The sequence below is a fragment of the Silurus aristotelis genome, assembly GCF_946808225.1.
Source record: "Silurus aristotelis genome assembly, chromosome: 23".
In the NCBI taxonomy this organism is placed as follows: Eukaryota; Metazoa; Chordata; class Actinopteri; order Siluriformes; family Siluridae; genus Silurus; species Silurus aristotelis.
Window position 1 is genome coordinate 19,459,625 of NC_139596.1, and position 25,598 is coordinate 19,485,222.

General features: G+C 41.1%; 1 protein-coding gene across 1 annotated transcript in view; it reads right to left on the bottom strand.

The window, feature by feature from the left end:
• Positions 1–5,809: 5,809 nt before the first annotated feature.
• Positions 5,810–25,598, bottom strand: part of galnt9 (polypeptide N-acetylgalactosaminyltransferase 9) — a 52,413-nt gene continuing 32,624 nt past the window's right edge. The window contains exons 6-10 of the mRNA XM_083527402.1: positions 18,661–18,846; positions 16,670–16,807; positions 15,819–15,914; positions 11,485–11,652; positions 5,810–10,574 (exon numbers count right to left, since the gene is read on the bottom strand). Of these exons, the coding sequence (XP_083383528.1) occupies positions 10,428–10,574; positions 11,485–11,652; positions 15,819–15,914; positions 16,670–16,807; positions 18,661–18,846 (735 nt within the window). The 3' untranslated portion in view covers positions 5,810–10,427. The remainder of the gene's footprint in view (positions 10,575–11,484; positions 11,653–15,818; positions 15,915–16,669; positions 16,808–18,660; positions 18,847–25,598) is intronic.

Consider the following 25,598-nt stretch of genomic DNA (forward strand, 5'->3'; position numbering starts at 1 on the left):
GACATTACCTGCAGCCCAATCAGGTTTCACAGGGAGTTCAGCTCCACTGAGAGGGTACATCCTTAGGTGCCATCACAGGCATGTTTGGTCTCTCAGGGGACAGCTTCAAGAGCATAGAGGAGATACCAGGAGACAGGTGTTATATGAGGAGAGCTCAACAGGACTGTAGAAGAGAACACTAAGAATTGGCAGGTCCACCTTTGGCACTCTGATGAGAGCAAGGTGAGCACGTGTGACAGACGTGAAATAGTCTGGAGATACCATGGAGAACATTATGCTGCACACAACATCGTCTGGCATGAGCGATTTGGTGACAGGTCACTGATAATGTGAGGAGAAATATCCTTATAGAAGGTCACACAGACCTCCACGTGCTAGTGAACAAAACCCATACTGCTGTTAGGTTCCAGGATGAAGTCCTCAGAGTAATGTGAGACCCTACGCTGGTGCAATGGTTCATCTGGATGCATGTCCCAGCCTCATGTAGCCATAATGTGTAGGCAGTTTCTGGGTCTTAAACACATTGATATCATTGGTTGGTTGATTGGTTCTCACCTTCCCCAGACCTGAATCCAATTGAAAGATCTGAAGTAGCACCAGAGACTATCCAGGAGCTCACTGATATCCTGATCTGGTAGTAGATCCTATAAGACACCATCCACCATCTCATAAGAAGCACACAAAACATTTGATTTACTTGTGACCTCTCGAGTCGAGGTTTATAGATTCAACCCGTATCTGTTGGTCTGTTACCATGGTAACGAATAGACACAGAGAATCCGTGACAAGCGAGAGGTTGCTTCCTGTCTCACAGTGAGAAAGGAAGCGAACAGGCTGGTACTTTGTTCCTGACAGCCTGCTGTTACTCGCCTCAGCCTTCGTCTCGTCGGCTGTGCCGCTGTTCCAGGGAGCAATTTAACTCACTCACGAGGGACCTGGGCTGCAATTTCCTTCCCCACGTGTCTGATGAAAAGAGGCAGCTTTTGTTGGAGAAGGATGTTGGATTGCGATGTGCGTTTTGTCATCACAAATCGTGCGTCTTTTTTCCATATAATAACATCGGTCCCAACATCACTTCTTATGGAGAAAAGACATTATATACAACCTTCACCTCGCTGCTCCTGAACTCTGGATCCTGATTGGTCAGAAGGTGTTGATTAATTCGCTGGAACAGCGGCTCTGACAGCAACACAGGTTCATATTAACGCAATCGTTATCAGTTCTATAGCAACAGCTCGTTCACAGGGACGTGTACAGCGCACGTGCAATACAAACAAACAAATACACCGATCAGACATAAGATTACAATCACCTGCCTGATGCTGATTGGTCTGCAGCTACGCAGCCTCATACACAGTGGAGCACTTTTTATAGACACTGACCACTGCAGACCAGGAACATCCCACAAGAGCTGCAGTTTTGGAGATGCTCTGACCCAGACGTCTAGACGTTAGAATTTGCTCAAATCCCTCTGCCATTTTTCCTGCTTTTTCCTTCATCAACTTTTAGGACAAAATGTTCACCAACAGGTGCCATGATGAAGAGATCATCAGTGTGATTCACTTCACCGCTCATAATCTTATAATGTCTGAATGTTAGAATGTCATATGCCTGATCGGTGTAAATAAATTCAGGACCCATCCAATAATTTTGGCACCCTCTGTAAAGATAAGCAAAGAAAGTTTTATACTTTAGTTGTTTATACTTTAGATTTTTCTTCTAAAAATGCACAAAAATACTCTGCTTTCATGTATATCAAACACAAAACAGCTCTAAAAAAACTATTATCACAATTATTGGCACCTTCATGACTTCAGATAAGCAGAATATATTTGAAGTATATTCCCACTGATGCTTTACAGTGTTTTTTATTGGGTGACTGAGAAGAGGAAATTGTTTAACTACGACTTCCTGTTTCACAGGGGTATAAATATAAGGTAACACATGGACCAAATTCTCTTTCATTACAGTGAGTGAGACGAAGGAAGAGAAGTGTGATGTACAGAAAGAAGGGTTGTTGAGTGTCACATGGGAAGTGGCAATAAAAAGCATTAGAATACATTATAGCAGCTTTGGCTAATTGTATGCTAAGTGTATTAGAGGAATCACGTCCCTGCTGTTATTGGATACGCGTAACACGTTTCTAATTATTTTACAGTAGCAGCAGGAACCTCTTTTATTAAAATAATAAAAAAGACTGATAGATTGTAATGAAAAGTGATACGGCTCATGTTTTCGGGCAGTGATTTTTCTCCCTGTTCGTCATCTCCAGGGTGGAAACGATCAGAAAAGCTTCGCTCCATGGAGCATGTGCCGTTATTGATTAGCGTGTTTCATGTTTCAGCCAAATCGATCTCCATCGGCCCAGTGGCCATTTTTCTCATTATGTTTCATTTCAGGAGAGAAAGAGAGACAGATGATCCTTACACGCTCCTGAAGGGCGGTGAGAGCCATCAAAGTGAAATATGACATAAATAAATAAACAAATAAACAAACCATAGTTTTTTTTAGCTGTTTCTATCAAACAAGAAGTTGGTAAACATACCGTCTGCCATGTCATGAGTCTCTTGCTTTGGATTTCTTCTGCAGTTTCTGAAGCTTGCAGGTGATGGATTCTGATGGCTTTCAAACCTATGAACATTTTGATAAATGTTATATATCAAACACGTTCCAGTGTTGGACACCCAGAGAGTGAAATCATATCTATACAACTGCTCTTTCAATTTGATCACCATACATTTATTTTCAAAAGTTTGTGGACACCTGATTGCTTTGAGCTTCTTTTTTAACATCTCAATCCACATTTAGTCTCCTGCTGCTGTGATAATGAGATCCACTCTGAAGATGTTCCACTAGATTTTGTGAGGATTTATTTAGAGGGGGTTAGTAAAGTCAGGTGAGGAGGCCTGGGGTGCAGTCAGCGTTCACATTCACCCAAAAGGTGTTCAAGATCTTTATAGCTGGAGGTCTTCTGCTCCATCCCCATGGAAAGCAGATCTTCATGGAGCTGGATTTGTGCTGGAACAGGTTTGGATCTCCTAGTTTAAGTAAAGATTTCACGCTACCACATCCAAAAACGTCTTATACAATTGTGTCTTCAACTTGGTTGGAACAGTTTGGTGAAGAAACAGATCTGGATGGTAGGTAGGGTGTCCCAATATTCTTGGAAATATAGTTTATAAAGAAGATAAGATCATTGCTTTTAGAAGTGATCAGTAATAAAACCCTCTTGTTTATTTTCAGATGAGATGAAAGCCAGGACTGAAGTCTGATATTGAGGAATTATCAGCACTACTGACAGAAGATCTGTATTGGGAAGGATTCAGGATGTGACCCTGCAGCTCTCAGGAGAACACACTCACCTCACACACCCTGTTCCCTGCTCAGAGCTTCTGCTCAGGAGAAAATGAGTATTGACTTTCCAGTCTCACGAGAGCACTGGAGTGGGACTTTACTATTACTCAGGAAGAGGGCACATGTTTCCCGCTGCAGATCGCTCGGGGTCGAGGAGAAATGAAGCTGTGAAAGAGAACACGATCCTGACGTACGGAGGGAAGGATGAAGAGATGGGATTCTGTTTCAGTAATTACAGGAAGGTGTACAGTCAGCAGGGCAGGAAGGTACGAGGGTGGGTTCGAGTACACAGGGTTTACTTTTGACCGTCACGGCTCTCGTCACTCTGCTGTGCTTCTGATCAAACTCCAGCGCCGTTTAATTCCATCCTGATCCAAACTGATACAACCACACGCAGTGAAGACGATGTGACGTGTGTCTTATTCAGGACCGACTTTTACTGAGACAAAAATCAGAACTGTAGCACCCACATCATTTACACCAGACTCAGAGAGAAGAGGGGATTGTGATTGGGTGGAAGTTCACGTGTAAATAGAGATTTGTGATTGGCTGTATTAGAACAAAGCCGTAGTGAACAACACAGGATTAAAACACAGCCGTGGTAAATAACACAATTGTAAAACACAGGCATCACTTATCACTTATAAATCAGGTCCTAAGTTATCTGGATATACAGTGTGTGTGTGTGTGTGTGTGTGTGTGTGTGTGTGTGTGTGTGTGTGTGTGTGTGTGTGTGTGCGTGCTTGCGTGTGTGTATGTGTGCGTGTGTGTGTGTGTGTGTGTGTGTGTGCGTGCTTGCGTGTGTGTGTGTATGTGTGCGTGTGTGTGTTTGTGTGTGTGTGTGTGTATGTGTGTGTGTGCGTGTGTGCGTGTGTGTGTGTGTGTGTGTGTGTTTAATGAGGTTTCTGAACATCTGAAAATGTTCCTGAGCTTCTAAAAAGGTTTCCAGTTATTTCTGATACAATGTTTGGAAGATAAATGTGTCACGAGTTGTTCACTACCTTCTGAAACATCATGTTGTGTTTGTAGTTGATTTTACTGTATAAAGGTACTTTTAATTATAAAATGATAAGAAAGTGATGAAAGATTGAGGTTGTTAGCACGAGGACTGTTTTCCGAGCGAACAGTGAAAAACCGAATCTGCAGCATCGCACAATTTGTCACAATCACACAGAGTGCATTACAAGATAAAGTCTGTATGGAACAGCTGCTGGAATCGATGACCTCGCTGCAGCTCCTTCTGTTCTACACCTGCTGCTTTTAATGATTTATCAATGCTGTGCTATTAATCTTCCACTGTCCTTTATTTATTACAGTAATAATAATAAGCTCTCGCCACATTCCGCACGACACTCACATCCTTCTGACTCCACACGCATGTTTACCACGTGGTCATGTGTTAAAATCCCAGGAGAGCCACTGAATTTCATCCTACATTTCTTAAAAGTGTCCTGCATAGCCCCGCCCCTTTCCTGATCTGTGTACTAATCAGAAGTGTACACTATATGGTCAAAGTGCTGGAACACCTGACCTTTTCAGCCATATGTTCCTCTTCCCCAAACTGTTGGAGCACAGAGTTGTAGGGACACAATTTGTAGAGGAAAATGACTGGTAAATGTTAAACATACTGAATGTTCTACATGTTAATCATGACCCCTAACCATCTGATCTGGTTTAATGTAAACACAATGGAACTATAAAAGAGCAGTAGTGAAGAGAATAACAGGAGAACCATCATTTCCCTTCTTTACATCAAAGACAGCGCTGGTTTATTTTGGGTGTCGCTTCCAGACGTGTCTGTTACAACTGTCATGTCTCATGATGCAGAAAGAACCTTAACTGATTGGATGACCTTGACAGAACTCATTTGCATATTTCCCAGTGGGATTTTTATGGTTTTGGCAGTGTGACATTCTCTCAGTCAGCTAAAGCATAAAAATCTTCTCAAATGTTCTTACACACACACACACACACACACACACACACACACACACACACACACACACACACACACACACACACACACACACACACACACGCATGCACGCATGCTCACACAGTGTATGATTGAACATTACTGGTATCTTCACTGTATGGTCAGTTCAGTCTTAAACAGGTCTGTAAAGTTCTGTAGATTTCACTTTAGTTAACATTATGGATAACTAACAATGAACCTGGTAGTCAGATGAGTCACGTGACCCGGTTCTGTAAAGATCCTCAACATGAAGAAGTTACAGCTCTTTCACTCTGCTATCCAGAATCATCTCCTGGATGGTATCAGGGCCGTCTCCTTGGGACAGAGATCCATAATTGCAGCAAACACACACACACACACACACACACACACACACACACACACACACACACACACACACACACACACACACACAAGCACAGATGTGTGTATAATCAGAAGTTCTACCACTTCAGAAATGTTGAGTTTTGACAGAACACATCCAATTTACGCATCGCTTTATAAACAACCGCAGGTTTTAATACGTGTGTAATCCTTGTACAAGCCTGATCTCGTTTCATTTCAGGTTCTAAAACTCTTCCCAAACGTTAAAAAAACTTTATACAAGCTGAAATATCTCTTTACACATTCAAAATATCTTACAGGATCATGTTCCTTTTATTGTAATAATCACAGTCAGAAAAAACAACAACAAAAAAAACGCTCGAACCGGTGAACTCTGTGGCATCCATGTCTGAAGATCTGAAATGGACCACGTCTTAAATGAGATGAAACGTGTTGAGATAAACGACAGAAAGCATCATTTAAAGGCAGTAAACGAGTGCACGTTCTATAGCTACCTTTCAGACGTGGCGATACACTCGCATACTGCTGTCTCATTAATCTCCAACCATCATCAACAGCTGATCAACACCAGAAGAATAAACCACCACACGTGTCCACCCCGTCACGCACCCACACACTTATTGCTCTAGTGTGATGACGTGAATAAAAAGCCTGGGCCGACCCGTGACCAGGTGGACACGTGAGGAGCGATATTGCAGGGGAAATAACATCTTGGAGCTTCGTAGACTTTGAATAACAATAGAAGGTCCTATCACACGGTGTTTAGACCCTCGGGGACGCCTCGTTTATACATTTTAGGACGTATGTTTATTTAATTACATTTAAAGTTGTAATTATTATTTTTATTTTTTATGAACAATGTAAGGACTTTAGAACGCTGTAATAATAACCTCCACTCTTCTGGGAAGATGTTCCACTAGATTTTGGAGTGTGCTTGTGGAGATTTGTGTTCCTTCAGCCACACAGGCGTTATTAAAGGTTCCAGGGGTAAATATTTCAAGTGTGAAAAGCCCATATAGAGTCTCCTTCACCCTGGATGATGATGATGATGATGGTGATGATGATGGTGATAGTGATGGTGTGAACATGCTGGTGTGAATATAACTGCATCTTACTGAGTGGTTTAAAATATAAAAATCTCATAAGTATGTTTCCTGCTGATGTAAGCGGTGCGTGATGCCTCGGTGTTACTGGCTCCTATGGGAAAAATGATGATATGTGATATGGCATAGATCCATTTGATTGGATAAAACACGTCAGTTTCTTGGCTTACACTGGAGCTAGGAGGCTAAATTAGCTAAGGGGTAATACGCATAAGCCTCCGATTTAGCCATGGTTCTAACTGCATAGCTACATCACGGCTCTGCTAAGCAACACTAAAGCACTCTGATGAGCAGCTCTGATTTACTGCATCTGGGGTTTGAGGAATAAACGATGGAATGAATAAAAGAATGAGCAGATGAATGAAACATGGAACAAGAGAATACACTCTTTGTTTATCCAATATATGAAATATACGCTTCAAAAGTATATGGACACCCGACTTCAACATTTGCCTTCACTTGAACTAGGAGACCAAGTCCCTGAACAAAGCCAAGTCCCTGAAGATCTGCTTTCCATGGGTTAGAGTGAAAGATCTCCTGCTGTAGACCTCTGACGTAACCCTATTAAACATCAACAACATCACTACCTGACTTTACTGACACCCTTGTGGCTCAATGAAGCTCCACAAAATCTAGTGGATCATCTTTCCAGAAGAATGGAGCTCATTATAACAGCTAATTAAGACTCGATTATGGAATGGGCACATGTTCAAAAAAATACATAATAATCTTATGCTTGGGTGTCCACAAACTTTTGACCAGACAGTGTGTCTAAAATGCAGGAAGGAAACTGAATGGCGCATTGATGCAGAATGTGAAATGTTTTAGACTTTCGCAGGTTTTCACATATGTGGGTTTAGCTGGTGATGAGGATGATTTTTACACTCTGCTTGCTGTTATTTCAATAGATGTAGTTGTGTGTAGGTGTGTGTGTGTTTGTGTGTGTATGTGTGTTATTGTTTATTAATGTAGGCTAGTGTTAGAGAGTTTGTGTGTTTTCTCAGAATCAAATCAGAATTCATTTGTTTCAGTGTGCACTTTAGTCCTTCACAGGTGTAAAGGAGCCTTGTAGCGTTACCCTGCATTCATACAAGCTCATAGCGATTACAGGTCATCAAATGACTGCATGAAGTAGCCAGGTAATGATTATTGGCCAGGCTGATTATTGGTTTGTTTTTGTGTTAGTTGTTCTGATATTAAGTTTGACTATAAACCATAACGATCATTTCATCAAAGTCACGATGTTTTGGTTGTTTGTATAAAATGGCAATCACAAAAGCAGGAAAATAAACGACTGTGGTTTTTCTGCTGTTTCTGAGTGACCCAAAGGCCAATTCAGCCCGAACGTTATTTACTTTATTTACTTTTATTCCGTGTGTTTGGACATTGTGTGAATTTACAGACAGGAAGTCCGATCCTGACAGGAAGTGAAATGTAAAGGGTAGAGATTAATAACTGGATCGTGTTAGCGACTCGGATCTCTGAATCTCCCTCGGCAAAATGACCCAATCTTTATTCATTTAAACAGAATAAATTGAACCGTCACATAATTAAGAGTTGGATTCCCTCAGCACGTCTACTTCCGCACATCTGAACATATTCTGAAAGATTTCGACTGAGTGATATGTTAATTTTGTGTAGGCTGTGCACACCAATCATGATTCGCTTCTAGTGTTGAAACCGCAGTACATTCTGATTGGTTCATCTTTTGTGAATCGTTGCAGTTACAAACAAATAATGATGTCCATGTGCAGCCAAAACAAAACGAACAAATCACTCTCAGAGACGGACTCATTGTTCCCAGGTCATATTATCCCTATACCACAGCTTTATTTGCACCACGGACCAGTCACAGGTGGGAGGGATGTGTACGAGGTGATATCAAAAACGTTTAGAGATTCGCTTTGTTTACAAGAAAGGACTTTATTTATCTACATTTCCACACTTTCACCTTTAAAATAGTCGTCTTGTACAGCAATACAGCGCCTCCCAGTGTTCTTCTGGATCGTGTCCTAAAAATCTACTTTTCTTCTGCGATTTGTGCTGCCTCTCTTTAACGCTGTCAAAACACGACTTTCGAGCTTCTTCTTTGCTACAGGTCCAATCACTTTCAAAGTATGTTGAATGATGAAATCACAGACGTGGTCAGAAGAGCGCACCAGTCGCACGGCTCCTGATGTACATGGGACCATGTCTTTTGGCACACTGACTTATGAAGGTCGGTGCTCCCTGTGACTGTGCGTGCAGCCTCGTGCTGCCATCTGTCGGTGTGTTACAAAACTAGTCTCAAATTTTTTTGATACCACCTCGTATTCGATATAATACATTATTATAGGATTTAAGTATTAATTTAATAGTTTTTAACATATAATGAAGATGTAAGTGAACTCACTGTAGAATCAGTGGGAGCTTCAAGTATCGATGCATAGAATAAAACTGCGACTGAAACAAGTGCAGGAAATCGTGGGCATCTTTTAGCGTATGCAAAAAACAAGAGAATGTAAATAAAATGTAAATGAATATGTTTTAATGCTTCCTCTGGGTCTGGTACCAGTCCGTGACCTGGATTATCGTTTTCATGTTCATTTGCGTTGATTTTCATTTTTGTTCAAATTGAATGAATCGTTCACTAGTGGAGAAGAACTCGGACTCCTGCACACCTGTAGAATTGGTCCAAAGAATTGACAGGTGATGATCGTATAATAATGATAACACAAATAACGGTGTTGTGTGCAGAATTGAGGCTCTGGGTCACACACTCACACCAAACATGACCTTGTTGTGAACTAGTGTGAACGCAGGGTTACAGCCAGTTAATGAGCATTCGAACAGTGCTGGTTAGTGCGCTTTTGTGCTTTGTGCTTTGTGTGTGTGTGTGTGTGTGTGTGTGTGTGTGTGTGTGTGTTTGTTAGCTGGTTAGCATGTATGATTTAAGTGTATCTTAGCTGGTGTTGTGATGTCACATGACATCTTACCAGACAGCTGATGAAGTGATGAAACAAGATTCATAAGCTGGTGAGGAGACGATGGTGAGAAGCGCATAGAGAAGAGAAGATGGGGAGAAGAAGATGGAGAAGAAGATGACAGAGGAGAAGTTGGAGAACGGATGATGGAGTAGAGAAGATAATAAAGGCAGAGACTAGAAGATGAAGAGGAGATAACCGAGTGGAGAAAATGGATAAAAAATGTCGGATGAAGATGAAGTTAACAAGTTGAAGAAAAGATGATGGAGAGGAGAAGAAAAGCTGGAGATGTTGAGAACAGCAGTAGAGAGCTTTGAAAAGCCTGGATGAGTTTTGCGTATCCGTACTGTTGTAAATGCTGTGTGTTGGTGTGCACAAGTCTGTAGCAGTAAATCATCGAATCATGAAGTCCTGCAGCAGTCTGTTGGGAATCACATGATGTGTGTTCCTCCAGAGGTTCCTCGTCCAGGATGAACTCCTAAATATGATTGTTTATTTATGTCTTTAATGTCTCGCCTGATGTGGAGTCCGGGCCTAGCATGTACATGTATACACACACACACACACACACACACACACACACACACACACACACACACACACACACACGGCTATAAGCAGGCCAAGCTCCGAGGCATCAGTGCGTCACACAGACGGGGAGGAGACAGTGGGAGTTCTCCAGCTCCCTCAGTGTCTGGGGTGTTTAATCCAGTTCCGAATCATCCACTTTTGTCCCGAGCATCGCTGCATAACCAACCGCAGCCCAAAACTGGCTTCCTTCGACATCTCCACTTCCAGACAGCGGCCGGTGTCTCTGTTTATGATTGGACCATTCTGAAAATAAACAAATAAATAAATAATCAGTGCCAAAATATTTATTTGTGTTCTATTTGGTCTGTTTCTATCTTTCTCTGTATCAATCGCTCTGTCTGTATTTCTGTCTGCCTTTGTTTCTGTCTGTCTGTACGTGTGTTTGTCTGTGTATCCGTGTTATATTTCATGATCGGATCGTTCTGAAAGAAAAACGATAAACAGTGTCAAAAGATTTCTCAGTTTCTGTCTGTTGATTAGTTTGTCTGTCTTTCTGTCTCTATTTCTGCACTTCTGTCTGTGTTTCTGTTTGTGTGTATATCTGTCTGCATTTCTGTCTGTCTGTCTGCATTTCTGTCTGTCTACCTGTCTGTTTGTCTCTGTCTGTGCTTCTGTCTGCATTTCTGTCTGCATTTCTATCTGTCTGTCTGCATTTCTGTGTGTCTGTTTGTCTCTGTCTGTGCTTCTGTCTGCATTTCTGTCTGCATTTCTATCTGTCTGTCTGCATTTCTGTGTGTCTGTTTGTCTCTGTCTGTGCTTCTGTCTGCATTTCTGTCTGCATTTCTATCTGTCTGTCTGCATTTCTGTGTGTCTGTTTGTCTCTGTCTGTGCTTCTGTCTGCATTTCTGTCTGTCTGTTTGCATTTCTGGATGATATAAAACATTTTTTTTACAATATAATAATATTTTAAAAGAGAATATATACAATATAGTACATTGTTTTATGTTTAATATGATTAGCTGTCCTGGATTTCCATCATAAATTGTTTAATTGTTGCTTCTTGTTAGAATATTCTTTTGTTTAACTTCTGAATAAATTAAATATTTTTAACGTGCAGTGCTTTATGACACGACTCTGCTACATATTGTGACGTGCATCATATACTGAAGAAAGTACGTTGAAGGGACTGTGAAGAGTAAATAATTCATGGTACCTGTGTGAAATCCCAGAGTCTCTGTGAGGATCGTGACACAGCGTCACATTTCTTTAAGCTTGGCGTTCGGCCCCGCCCATCATCAATCAGACATTTAGTATCTGGTAAAAACGTGGTGGAACCCAGGGGTCCTAACTGCAGCAGGCCCTCTGTAGAGTACCGTGCTAACTGGAAAAAGAACATCGGAAAAAATCGAATGTTTGAACTTTTAACTGCAGTAAAAAAAAACACACACACACACACACACACAAAGCAATATGATTTGATGTTAGGCGATTTCTTTCACAAAAAATAAAAAATCCGGATCAGAATGAGTGAGTGTTCCACTGTGCCACAGCTCCTGAAGCCTCCGTGCTCTGAGCTCTTCAGATTCTTTACTGAATTGAATAAACCATTATTAAACCCTCGAAGAGGCAATTAGTGGCTGCACATATCGATTCTCATCACAGAAACAGCAGAAAAAATACGTCATCCATCACATGAACAACCATCTAGTGGACACTCACATCCTGTAAAGTGCTGAGAGAGAATCGGGAGGTTTCATAAGGTAATGGGAAGAATATTTATCAGGCCAAGCAGGTGAGAGCTCATTGGGGAAGAGAAAACAATCAGCATTTGAAGGTCTTTTTCTACAATCGTCTCATTAAGCCTGAGTTTATATTTTCCTGTTTTTTATGTTGAATTATTTTATAGCTCTTTAAAGAGTCTGATTTTGTCCTTCATCTGATTTCTCCTGGAATGATTATGCAGATATACACGTCTCCCAGATGCCCCAGCGTTCTCTCACACATCCATAGCGGCTCCCTGATACCCCCAAATTATATACAATATCTGATAAGTCCATTTTTTGTGAGAGAGAGAAAGAGTTCTCTGTTTGTTCTCTTTTTCCAGGACTTGCAATACTTTACAATGAGAAGTAAAATGTTTCTCCTGTCACCGTGCCTCTGTATGGATCATTCAAGTCCACAGTTCTACTGATAAACGGGTCTGTTCTTACTTTGTTTAATACACTAAATAATATCCTACCGCCTCCTGATACCCTTCCTTCTCATCTATATTCTACTGATTTATTAATAATTAATTATTTAAATAAAAAAATAAAAAAATAAAAAAATAAATAAATGTATTTCTTCTTCTTCACACTGCTCCTATTAGGGGTCGCCACAGCAGATCATCTGTCTTCATACTACTCTGTCCTCTACATCTGCCACTTTCAAACCAAATTCACTTTTGTCTTTATTTTATAGTTTTGACCGTAAAACTGTTGATGAAATATCGGGTCTTATTTGCTAATCTAAGTCTTCCACCTGTCAGTTAGATCTTCTCCCCACGCACTCGGTCAAAACCTGCTTATCTTCTCTAGTAACTGATATAATACACTCTTCTCTCACCTCCGGTGTGGTTCCATCATCTTTTAAAGTTACTGTAATAACTCCAAGACTTAAGACTTTGGGCACTGATCCTAAAACATTTAGCTAATTTTCGCTTAGTTTCCAAATGACTTTTCTCTCAAAAATATTGGAAAAGGTTGTTGTAGGTTAAGAGTCTGAATATTGTCCTTAATAGCACATTGTCTTTTGAAAAGCATGTGAACAATATTAGTTTCACACCTACACCCCAAAGCGCACGCTCAGATCTTCTTCATCAGTTTCCCCTCACTGTACCTTCTGTTTGTTTATTTACTATGGGGTTTAGGGCATTTAGCTGGGCTGCTTCTCATCTCTGAAATTCTCTTCTGCAATCTATACAAGTAAAAAAAAGGGTCTGACTGACCACTTTTAAATCATGCCTTAAAACTCATCTGTTTTATTTAAATCTTCACTTATCTCTTATAAATAAGTAATTCTTCACTTATCACTTATAACAGTTGATCAGTTTGTTGTTTGTCTTGTTTTTCTGATTATCACTCAATTGAACAGTGTCCTTGAGTGTTTTGAAAGGCACCTTTAAATAAAATGTGTCATTATCATTATTATTATTATTATTATTATTAATATTATTAATAAATCTCAGCACCACTAAGCAGTCAGTCTGGGCCCTTGAGCGAGGTCCCTAATCCTCACCTGCTCAGGTGTATAAATAAGAATAGTGAAAGTCGCTCTGGACACGGGCATCTACCTAATGTAAAAAAAGTTCCTGTTGTGTACTGGAGAAACCAGTTGACCCAGATCCTGCTGTAATATCTCACATTTTCTATTTATACATTGATCCAGGTTTTGTCGCAGCAGTGCGAGTCCATTACTGTAGTGCGCTCAATAATTCAGCTGAAAGACAATACAGCTCTTGAGATCAGGTGACGCTCTGTGGGAAATGTAGCTCATCCTGTTGTTCTGTGTAGAGAAAGAAACGATCGCTCAAAGCTAATCGGCGTAAACGCTGAAACAAAAGGTGGCCGCGGGGAATCGATTAACGTTGACGTCCGTCTACTGACACGTGTGTTCAGGTTTAAGTGGTTCAGGTGAAGGTAACCTAGGCATGGGATTAAACTGAATCATCCTTTTCTCTCTGACCTCTAATGACCTCTAAATTGCTGTTTATTACACTACTACCAGCTTTATTTTTCTTCCTCTTGTCTCTGCACACGTTTAATAGGCAGAAGAAGTTGAGATAAAGGTTCCGCATCCATTATAACCGGAACGAATTGCAACTTGGAACTAAAGTTGTAAGTGGGGAACTGAAGAAACATGGGACCACGTTACAGGAGATGGAGCACATTAATGAAAACTGTAAGTACATACTGTAGACACGCCTTAGCTTTTTCTTTAATCTCTTCTTTACTTGCCTTTATATGAAGCGTGTGTGTGTGTGTGTGTGTATGTGTGTGAGAGAGAGAGAGAGAGAGAGAGAGAGAGAGTGAGAGAGATGAAATAAAACTGTATCATGTATCACAGGTCTTTATTGTAATGTAATGTGCTACAAAGGGAGTACAGTTCAGATGGAGTGTTTCCCCCCCAAGGACAGGATTACACCTCTATTAGTGTAAGAGAGAGAGAGAGAGAGAGAGAGAGAGAGAGAGAGAGATGGAATTAAAAAAGACAGAGAGAGAAAGAGAGAAAGACAGATATATGCATACATACACTGTTTGGCTAAAAGTATTGGGACACCTGACTCACACATGTGGTTCTTCACCAAACTGTTACACATAGTTGGAGACACACAAATGTATCAGACGTCTTTGGATTTAGCGGAGTGAAATACTCAGTTGAACTAGGAGACCCAAACCTGTTCCAGCATTACGATGCTTCTGTACACAAAGCAGCTCTATGAAGATCTGCTGTATATGTTTTGGAGTGGAAGATCTCCTGCTATAGAGCTTTGACCTTAACTTTACCCCAGGTCTCCTCACCTCACCTACATCAGTACCTGCCTTCACTAACACCCTGTGGCTAAATTAATCTCCACAAACCTCTCCAAATCTAGTGGAACATCTTCCCAGAAGAGTGGAGCATATAGCAACCCTATACTCAGTTGTCCACAAACACATAGATAGATAGATAGATAGATAGATAGATAGATAGATAGATAGATAGATAGATAGATAGATAGATAGATAGATAGATAGATAGATAGATAGATAGATAGATAGATAGATAGATAGATAGATAGATAGATAGATCAGAGAAAATACTAGAAAGAAATGAGAGAAACAGAAAGGTGGAAACAGGCAGACAGACAGATAAACATACAATGAGAGACAGAGTGATATAGGGAGAGACACACAGACAGCCAGGACCTATCTTAAACAGAGAGACACAGTGAAAGACAGAAATAGAGACAGGCAAAAAGAGAAGGACACAGAAAGTCAAAAAGATGATGAGAGATATCTGTGTGTGTGTGTGTGTGTGTGTGTGTGTGTGTGTGTGTGTGTGTGTGTGTGTGTGTGTGTGTGTGTGTGTTCAATGAGTTATGTCTCTAATGAAGCAACAGTGTAACAGCACAGTAAAGAGGAAATCGATTGGGTGACGGTGAGTCGAGTGATAAACACACTGAGCTCATCTCATTTAGAGTAAAGCTGACCTGACAGACACACACACACACACACACACACACACACACACACACACACACACACACACACTACAGAGAGTTTTGTAGTGTTTGTTGATACATTACTGTGTACAGCTGCTTCAGACTGTTACAACATGCTGACACTGGAAACTCCTTCCATAGATTTAATAAACATCTTGTGCTGGAGGGAAATTCACACGTCCTTGAGAACAGGATGTTGCTATGGCAACAATAATGTATCAGAGCAAGTACACTAATAGAAACCTGCTGTTATAGAAAATTAATAGAAAAGAACCTTCTGACCAATCAGGATGCAGGATTCTTACCTGAGACGACATGCCATGACAGGGGTACAGTATCGCTCTGTTATCATCCTCCGAGCCTTGATCCAGGCAGTAACCACTCGCTTTACTGTTCCTCACCTACACACACGCACAAACACACGCACACACACACGCACACACACACACACACAGACAATGTGACAATCACAGAAATGGTTTAGCATATTATGCAAATTAGCACTAATATTTCTAAATTAGTTCGAAATCATTCAATAAATCAGAGGGAAACATTTCTGTAGGATTTATAGGTGGTCCAAAATAAAAAAAAAATGCTGTGCAATAGCGCCACCATCAGACCAATCAGGCTCAACTGATTCAACTGCCTGAGTACAGAGAAGGAGAACTACTGTACCTACAGACTACATCTGCATTAAATTTAGTCTGATCAGCTACAACTGAGAAAAGGAGGATGAAGAAGAAGAAGAAGAAGAAGAAGAAGAACACACACACACACACACACACACACACACACACACACACACACACACACACACACACACACATGAGGTGAATAAATGTGTCATTAAATGTCATTTGTGTGAGACTGGAGCAAACAGAGTTTCTATACAAACCAGTGATGTACAAGAGACGTATAGCAGACGTGTGTAACACACACTAATGCCTGTGTATGTGTTTATACACTCATCTCTTTATAATGTTATTACACTGTTATAGAACAAGCACAGATGTGAGACAGGTGCTGATAATCAGACACTTGACTCCTGTTTATCGATTATGAGTCAGAAGAAAAGAAGAGAGGGATTGTAGATAAGCATGACAAGGGTTTTTTTTCTCTCTCGCTCTTGTCATGCAGAGCGTGTTTGTGCTCTCACCTCGCCGTACGTGATGGTGTTGTTGTAGATCCTCATCTCTGGGTAAACGTGCTGCAGGTACCAGTGGAAGCTCTTGCACTTCAGTCTGTTCCTCAGCGCCACTCGCTCCGACACATCTCCGAAATCCACGCCAGGGTTCTGCAACGCATCAAAAAAATACAACTAATCATTTTTATTACTTTCTTTCTAGGGATGGCTATGAGTCTGAAAAGACATGCTTATTCAATGAATCTTACACACATTGACACTGGACAAGATACATAAATAAGCCACACCCACATTCCTAGGACTGACAGGAAATAAACAGGTCTATAATATCTTTACCAGGACTGAGAGAAAATGCCAAGAGACCACACCCCATTCAGTATAACCAACAGGAAGCATAACAAGTCCATGCTTCCTTCAATGAAACTGACAGGAAACACCGGGAGGCCACGCCCCTTCTCTGAGTGTGTGTCCCTTTGTTGTAAGTCATCTGAGACCCTCAGTGTTCCTTCATTAGCCTTAAAGCAACGCAGCTCATCAGTAGTTTAATTACAGCTGTTAGTTTTAGGGAATTGCGTTAGCGCAGTGGAGGATTACAGGCTGTTCTGTTGACTTTTTCCTCCCTGGACCCGTTATAAGTTTTTATTAATTTATGATCCTTCAGTTCAGAGTGGTGGCTCCAGTGGTTAAGGCGCTGGGTTACCGATCGGAAGGTCGGGGGTTCAAGCCCCGGTATCGCCAAACTGCCACTCTTGGGCCCTTGAGCAAGGCCCCTAACCCTCTATGCTCCAAGGGACCCTTACGAGAAAAATAAATCAAGGACCGCGACGTGGGGCCGCCTTCCCGTGGGCTCACCACCTGCAGGAGGGACCGTAAGGGACGGTGCTGAGAGGATTGGGCAGCAGTCGAAGGCGGGGGCCTTGACAGCCCGATCCCTGGACACGGAGAAGTGTCTGGGGAATCTGCTTAGACTGCTGCCCCCGCGACCCGAATTACGGATAAGCTGGAGAAGATGAAATGATCCTTCAGTTCTTTTGCAGCTACAAGAAGTAACGCTGTAAAACACTGGCACAGTAACACTCCTTCACTGGGACTGAAAAGATATAGACAGAGGCCACGCCTACAACGCTGAAATCTGTACACAGAGGCCACGCCTTCTAGGTTAATACTAACTGTTATATATATATATATATATATATATATATATATATGTCAGGGCTTCTTTACTCCGTTATTCATACTGGCCATGCCCTTCATCGGTATATAATTACAGCAGTTCTACATAATGGATTGTCCATACAGCAAATTCTGAGTGTGTATTACCCATAATGCAGTGCAAGTGACATGTTGGTTTATAAACGCATAATGCACATTCATTCAGACGAGTGTGTAATGAAATATCAATTATAGTAACATTATGTGGAACATACAGCTGAAGGGCAGATGTGTGCAGATGTATGCAGAGTTTAGTGTTTAGTGTTTCTGAGCCACTTTATAAAGAACATGAATCTCTTCTGGTAACTAGAAATTAATAAAAAGGTGCGAACTGTATAGAGTTCTAATATTCGATTACAATGATTTAGTCTTTTATTAGCATGCTAGCTGTACAAGTGAAATTCAAGCAAGGGAGACTGTCTCTGTGTGTGTGTGTGTGTGTGTGTGTGTGTGTGTGTGTGTGTGTGTTGTCAATCATCTGAGACCCTCAGAGTTCCTTCATTAGGCTTGATGCTGCACGGCTCATCAGAAGTTTAATTACTGCCGTTAGTGTCAGTGGCTTGTGTTAGCGCAGTGGAGATTCATGAGACTGAAGCAAAGTAATGCTAATCGCTTTGATGCTCTGCTGAGACTCCCTCCCTCCAATATGAGAACCAAAACAAGCACGAGAAGCAAGGAAAGGAACAATCATCATCATCATCATCATCATCATCATATTTCAGTTTTCTTTTCCACCCATTAGCTTTTAGCATATTTATGAGGATTTGCTTGAATTTAGCATTAGCAATTACATTCATGGGGATGTTCCAGGCCATGTAGACATGGGACTTGAACTCGTCCATCCAGACTTCAGCGGCTCTCAGGGCGTTCCTCTTGGCGTAGTAGTCAATGTCGTTGTTGTAGGGCTTCTTTGTGCGTTCAATGTGAGCGACTCGGGAACAGGGCAAAACCTCCATACTGCCCCCGCACTGCCACACCTACACACACACACACACACACACACACACACACACACACACACACACACACACACACACACACACAGAATCAGCATACATAGTAATTCCACACATAAAATTCTCCAGACAGGATCAGTTACTGAAGCAGCACTGGTTAAAGTAGTAAATGCCCACATGCAGGGTCAGACTTGTGTCTCATTGCTCATGATGCTCAAATCTCAGACAGAAGAGAACATATATTTGGTGGAACAGCTCGGGTCTGATCCAACTGAATATTTTCTGCACTGAATATGTGTAAACAAAGTGTGGTGTTCCACAAGGCTTGGTCAGAACACCTTCACACATACAGTACAGGTGTGGTACAGAGATCAGTGTGACCACTGTGACCACTGGTTTTCTTCCTAAATCAATTACTGGATATATAATGATAGTTTTAGCTTCCACTGCTATGCTGATCACACTAACTCCTCACTATCGTTAGGTCATGTCCCTAAATCCCTCAAGTTAGCAGTTATTAAGCCCCTCATTAAAAAACCTAATCTGGATCCAAGCACGCTATCGAATTACAGACCAATTTCAAATCTCCCATTTATGTCTAAGATTTTAGAAAAGATTGTCGCTGCCCAGCTATGTAACCACTTGCAGGAGAACAATATCTTTGAAGAGTTTCAGTCAGGTTTTAGGCCCCATCATAGCACAGAAACTGCTCTAGTTAAAATCACTAACGACCTGTTTTTAGCTTCAGACCAAGGCTACATCTCCCTATTAGTTTTACTAGATCTTAGTGCTGCGTTCGACACTATAGATCATGATCTTCTCCTCGATCGCTTACAGAATTACATCGGTATTCAGGGACAGGCATTAAGCTGGTTTAAATCCTACCTGTCCAATCGTTACCATTTCGTAGATTTAAATGGAGAGCTATCCAGGATAATGCTAGTAAATTATGGCGTGCCACAAGGGTCAGTTCTGGGACCCCTGCTTTTTACAATATACATGCTTCCATTAGGAAATATTATTAGAAGGCATGGAATTAGCTTCCATTGTTATGCTGATGATACCCAGCTATATATTTCATCCAAACCAGGCGATACAGCTCAATTAGCTCGCATAACTGAGTGTGTTGAAGAAATAAGAGATTGGATGACCCATAACTTTCTGCTATTAAATTCTGATAAAACGGAGATTTTGCTCATCGGCCCAAAAAATAGTACACAGAAGCTCCAGCATCTCAGCCTGCATTTAGACGGTTGTTCTGTAACTACTAGTTCAACGGTAAAATACCTGGGAGTTATTTTAGACAGCAACTTATCTTTCAAAAATCACATCAATCAAGTTACAAAAACAGCTTCTTTCACCTTAGAAATATTTCTAAGCTAAGAAATATGTTATCTATATCTGATGCAGAGAAGCTCGTCCATGCGTTTATGACCTCTAGAATAGACTACTGTAATGCATTACTAGGTGGATGTCCTGCATCATTAATAAACAAGCTTCAGTTAGTTCAGAATGCAGCAGCAAGAGTTCTTACTAGGTCAAGAAAATACGATCATATAACCCCAATCTTATCGTCCCTACATTGGCTTCCTATTAAGTTTCGAATAGACTACAAACTACTGCTACTCACTTATAAAGCACTAAATGGTTTGGCTCCCATGTATCTATCCAGTCTTTTAACACGCTACAATCCGTCACGCTCCCTGAGATCTCAAAACTCTGGGCTTCTAGTAGTTCCTAGAATAGCAAAGTCCACTAAAGGCGGTAGAGCATTTTCACATTTAGCTCCTAAACTCTGGAATAGTCTTCCTGACAGTGTTCGGGGTTCAGATACACTCTCCCAGTTTAAGTGCAGATTAAAAACATATCTTTTTAGCAAAGCCTACACATAACACACATCACACACATCACATCACAACCTTGTGCTCCAGAATATATGATCACATGCACATTATCAACTTGTGCTGTTAATATCATGAACAGCAGCTACGCTAATTCCTCTCCACTGCTTCTCTTTCTCTCCCCATCCCGAGGCATCCTGAGGTTTGGCCAGCTCCAGTCACGTCCCACCTCGTGAAGATTATGGACCTATGGATGATCATGGAGAAGTAGATGCCGAGTGTTTAAAGGCCCTGGCATGGAGAAGCTGATGCTGGATCTATGATGATCACAAATTGTTCTGTATTGTTGAAAGATTTATGACCAAACTTTTGATGTCACCCATATGGGGATGGGTTCCCCTTTGGGTCTGGTTCCTCTCGGGGTTTCTTCCTCGTGTCATCTGGGGGAGTTTCTCCTTGCCACTGTCGCCACGGCTGCTCATCAGGGACAAACGCACACCATTCACCTTCACTGTTGTTTTCTGTAAAGCTGCTTTGAGACAATGTCTGTTGTGAAAAGCGCTATACAAATAAACTTGACTTGACTTGACTTGACAGACGTATTTTTCTGCAAAGCAGGTAAGAGATGTTTAATCAGAACAGGAATCTACTGTAAGAGTGACATTAAACACTGGAATTCCAGCCACAGCAGGAGTGGGTTTTGGGCTATCTGGACAGAAAACCAAGCAGGAACCTGTTTTCTCTCTCTCTCTCTCTCTCTCTCTCTCTCTCTCTCTCTCTCTCTCTCTCTCTCTCTCTCTCACACACACACACACACGCTCTTACGTGATCTCTGGGTGTGTGTTATTTTAGCGTTAATTGGACGAGGCAGTTTTATGTGATGTTCTCTGCAGATTAAACAGCAGTTAATTTAATTAGATTTTCTCCAATTTCACTGATCAGCTGCTAAAACTGATGATGTATATGAATTATAAAACCCTCTCTCACCACTTTTAACTAGAGAGAGAGAGAGAGAGAGAGAGAGAGAGAGAGAGAGAGAGAGAGAGGAATATGCAGACAGAAAAAGATAGAAAGATACAGAGAGAGACATCCAGAGACATTAAGAGACACATAAGAAAGAGAGAGAGAGAGAGAGAGAGAGAGAGAGAGAGAGAGAGAGAGAGAGAGAGAGAGAGAGAGAGAGAGAGAGAGAGAGAAAGAGATGCATACAGAAAAAGAGATACAAGTAGACAGACAGAAAGATAGAGAGAAATGGATGTGGTTCTATGTGAGTGAGTCATACGGTTTATTCTACACCACTCGACCTCTCTCTCTCTCTCTCTCTCTCTCTCTCTCTCTCTCTCTCTCTCTCTCTCTCTCTCTCTTTCTCTCTCTCTCTCTCTCTCTCTTTCTCTCTCTCTTTCTCTCATCTTGGTCTTGTTTCTCTCAGTGGGAATTATAAGTTACTCGTGTATAAATAACAGTCACATAAATGTAATGAATCTCAGACTAATTACTGAAATCGATATAATGTAATATAATGAAGGTGCATCAACTCAAAATGCATCTGACTGAGAGCGAGTGTGTGTTTGTAAGTTTGTGTGTGTGTGTGTGTGTGTGTGTGTGTGTGTGTGTGTGTGTGTGTGTGTGTGTGGTTGTAGACATTACTATCACGTAACAAAATGAAACACGAAACAGGCGTGCAGATTAAAACAGATTAGTGATAGTAAATATATAAACTGAAACACAGCCAGGTGCATGAGTATCTACACAATAAACCTGATCATGAGCAAAACAGTGAGTAAAAAGACCCCAGAGAAACAGTAAGTGCTACGAACGATGCCTTTAAACACAAACATCTTCATTTTCACATTTTACAACCGCAGTGAACAGTAAAGCATCTCAGGACGGAAGAACCACCAGGCAAACTGGGACTACATCCAACAGAAGACCAGATGAGAAACAGAAACCTGACACTACTGTAAGCACAGACTCTTTAAACACATAGCCAAGAGCAAACACACGGCCCAAACATGTGCCAGTTTTACAACTACTTACACTATATGGCCAAACATATTTCTGGGACTTTTCCAGCCATTTGTTATTCCTTCTCAAACTGTTACACAAACTTGGAGGAACATAATCGTATTAGACGCAGGATAATTTCATTTTCCCTTCACTTGAACCAGACACAAATCCGGCTTCATGATGATCTGCTTTCCATGGGTTGGAAGTGTTTTGAAGATAGACCTCCAAGAGTTTTGAACACCTTTTGGATGAATGTGAAAGTTGACTGCACCCCAGGAACCTCCTCAGAGAGTTTATCACAGTCGAATGTGCAGATGAGCAGATGAGATAAAAGAAGCAGCAGGAATGGCTGACACGTGGGTCGTGTCCGTGCGCCTAACGATTAAATGATAATATAATTATTGAAATATTTAATGTCTTATGTTGTAGAACACTGGTTTTAAATTCCATTTCAGAACATCAGCACTGTTTTCTGGCCGAAAACACAAAGATAAAAGATCACTGATGTATGATTCTGGAGAAGTGGACAGGTCTTCCAGTGCCTCAGAGAGTGCATATCGCATACTTCATCACTTATGTGCTGTGGAAATAAAGTTGAATTTTTGCGTATTTTTGAGTTCTAACTCATAGCAGAGATCTCAGAAGACTCTGTAGAACAGACCTACAGACCTGTGTGTATTGATGCGGAGTCTTGCTGTTGCTCTCTTACTCTCTGATCACACTATACAGTGTCTTTAAACATTTCATGACAATAAACATGCCTAATAATCCATATTTATCCTGATGCCTTGACTCTGGATGGAGCAGCTGAAGATGTTCTCCACAGCCTAAAGATCCACAAGCTTCATGTGGAGGGTTAAAATCAAGAACCATGATGTATCTGGACTGGAATTTATATAAACAGTTCTACAGTGGTTTAGGAAAAGTCTGTAATGAACAGTTCCACTCGAGTCTCCATTTAACAATGATGGAACTATAATAAATGGATATCTGCTGTCGAGGATGAGGATGGGTTCTGTTTTAAATCTGGTTCCTCTCAAGGTTTCTTCTGCATGACATCTCAGGGAGTTTTTCCCCAATCTGTTGTTAAAAGTGCTCTACAAATCCGCCTGAATTGAATTGAAGTGAATTGAGTTTTTCAGCAGAGATTTGATAAAAGGCTCCTTTATGCAGTGTGGTTATTGTGGACGTGTTTATTTATGAGGCTGAATAATTTATCAGCGCTCACTCTGACCCCGTGATGATGTGATTAGAGAGAAAAACACACGTAGGGATCGATGAGATAAATACCTCCTGCTTCATTAAGCATGACTAATGGATTTATATGTCCGGAGAGAGAGCCATGCTTCATCCGTATTGACTGAACGTGTGCTGTTGGTTTACACTGTGAATATCGATGGAGATGAAACACAACGACCCTTTAATGAGCTTTAGTTTCAGACCTGCCGAGATGGTTCTCCTAAATTGTATAGTGTTTATTGTAAGGATGTAGAGTGTAGGGTGATTTAAAACATAGCTGGAGCTTCTGTTCATGAATCATACAAAGCGTTCAGAAATCAGCAGCTAGGTTCACTCCGTGAAAAACATCTCAGGGCTTTGATTTGATTTGATTTTATTATCAAACTCTAAGGCTGAATTCACGCTGGGTGTTCTGGGCTCCAGAACACATGCAGTACTACTGGAAGTGGATCATCGGAAACATCGCCGCTGGCTGTTTTCCCCCGGTCGCCCCCGGGGATTCCAGAAGGTGAAAAAAAAGTTCATTGTTTCAGAGAAGCATGAATTTTTCATCTGCTGTTCTTAGTTAAAGTAAAAAAAAAAGAACAAACAGAGAACAGAATTAGGGATAAACAATATATCTATCTAATATTGACATGTGATGTGTCTTGATGTGTATGTTGCAGGGGCTCGCCATAAATAAATCGCTTTCACGCTTCAAAAAATCCAAGTCAAAAATCAAGTGCATATTGAAACTTGTAAATGATGAATTACTGGAGTAAAGCGAATGAAAAGCGGAAAACAAATTCCGTCCCCAACCCCAGGAGCTGCTTCTGTTCCCAACTGTCAGTTCTGCTAACACAGATACTTTCTCTTTTTTTGCCAGCAGAGGCAAAATGTATACTGTATAGTCCACAAATTGTGTAGGTTGAAATCTGTGTGACTGGATTTATTTTGTGCTTTCGGTAAGCAGCAGTCATCCGGGTCCGGGCACCGCTTTGCATTCTGAGTGCTGTATAAAGTGTCTTTAGTGGTATTATCACTGTACACCTATGTGGCCTGTTTCAGCATGATAATGAATAACAGGAAGCGTATACTTCACAATCAAACCGAATCTGCACCCAGATTATTACGGTCTCTTCTGCTCAGCGCTAAAAGAACACATTCATTACAGTTTCGGACACCATCTGCTTAGACCCGTAAAATAATCCACCGTGCAATCAGTGTCAGAATGAAACAAATGTTATGGAGCTTTAATCTCCTCCTCTGATATTTAACACAAATTAAACTTCACACATGCTGCTGGTGAACCTTCTGTCTGTCATTTGTTTTCAATTAACATCCATCACCTACGTCTGTTTCCCTGCCACGTCGAGGCTGATCTCTGTGGCTCTGTCCCAAACGCCAGATCTCATGTCTGCTCAGAGTTCTTATAAGGTATCAGCTTTAATACATACACAGGTAGTCTCAGGTCAGTTTCGTTTAAGGTGTGACACTGAACCATTCATTTATAGGTTTCAGTTTCCAATAATATAAACAAACTAGCAGTTGAAGCACTGTGAACGTGACCAGTGACTACAAATGAATAAATACAAGTGCATCATGCACTAAAGAATGGGAATGGTACTATGAGCTTCCCTGACCACATGCTCATGCTTACATATATACTATATGGCCAAAGGTTTGTGGACACCTGACTATAAGATT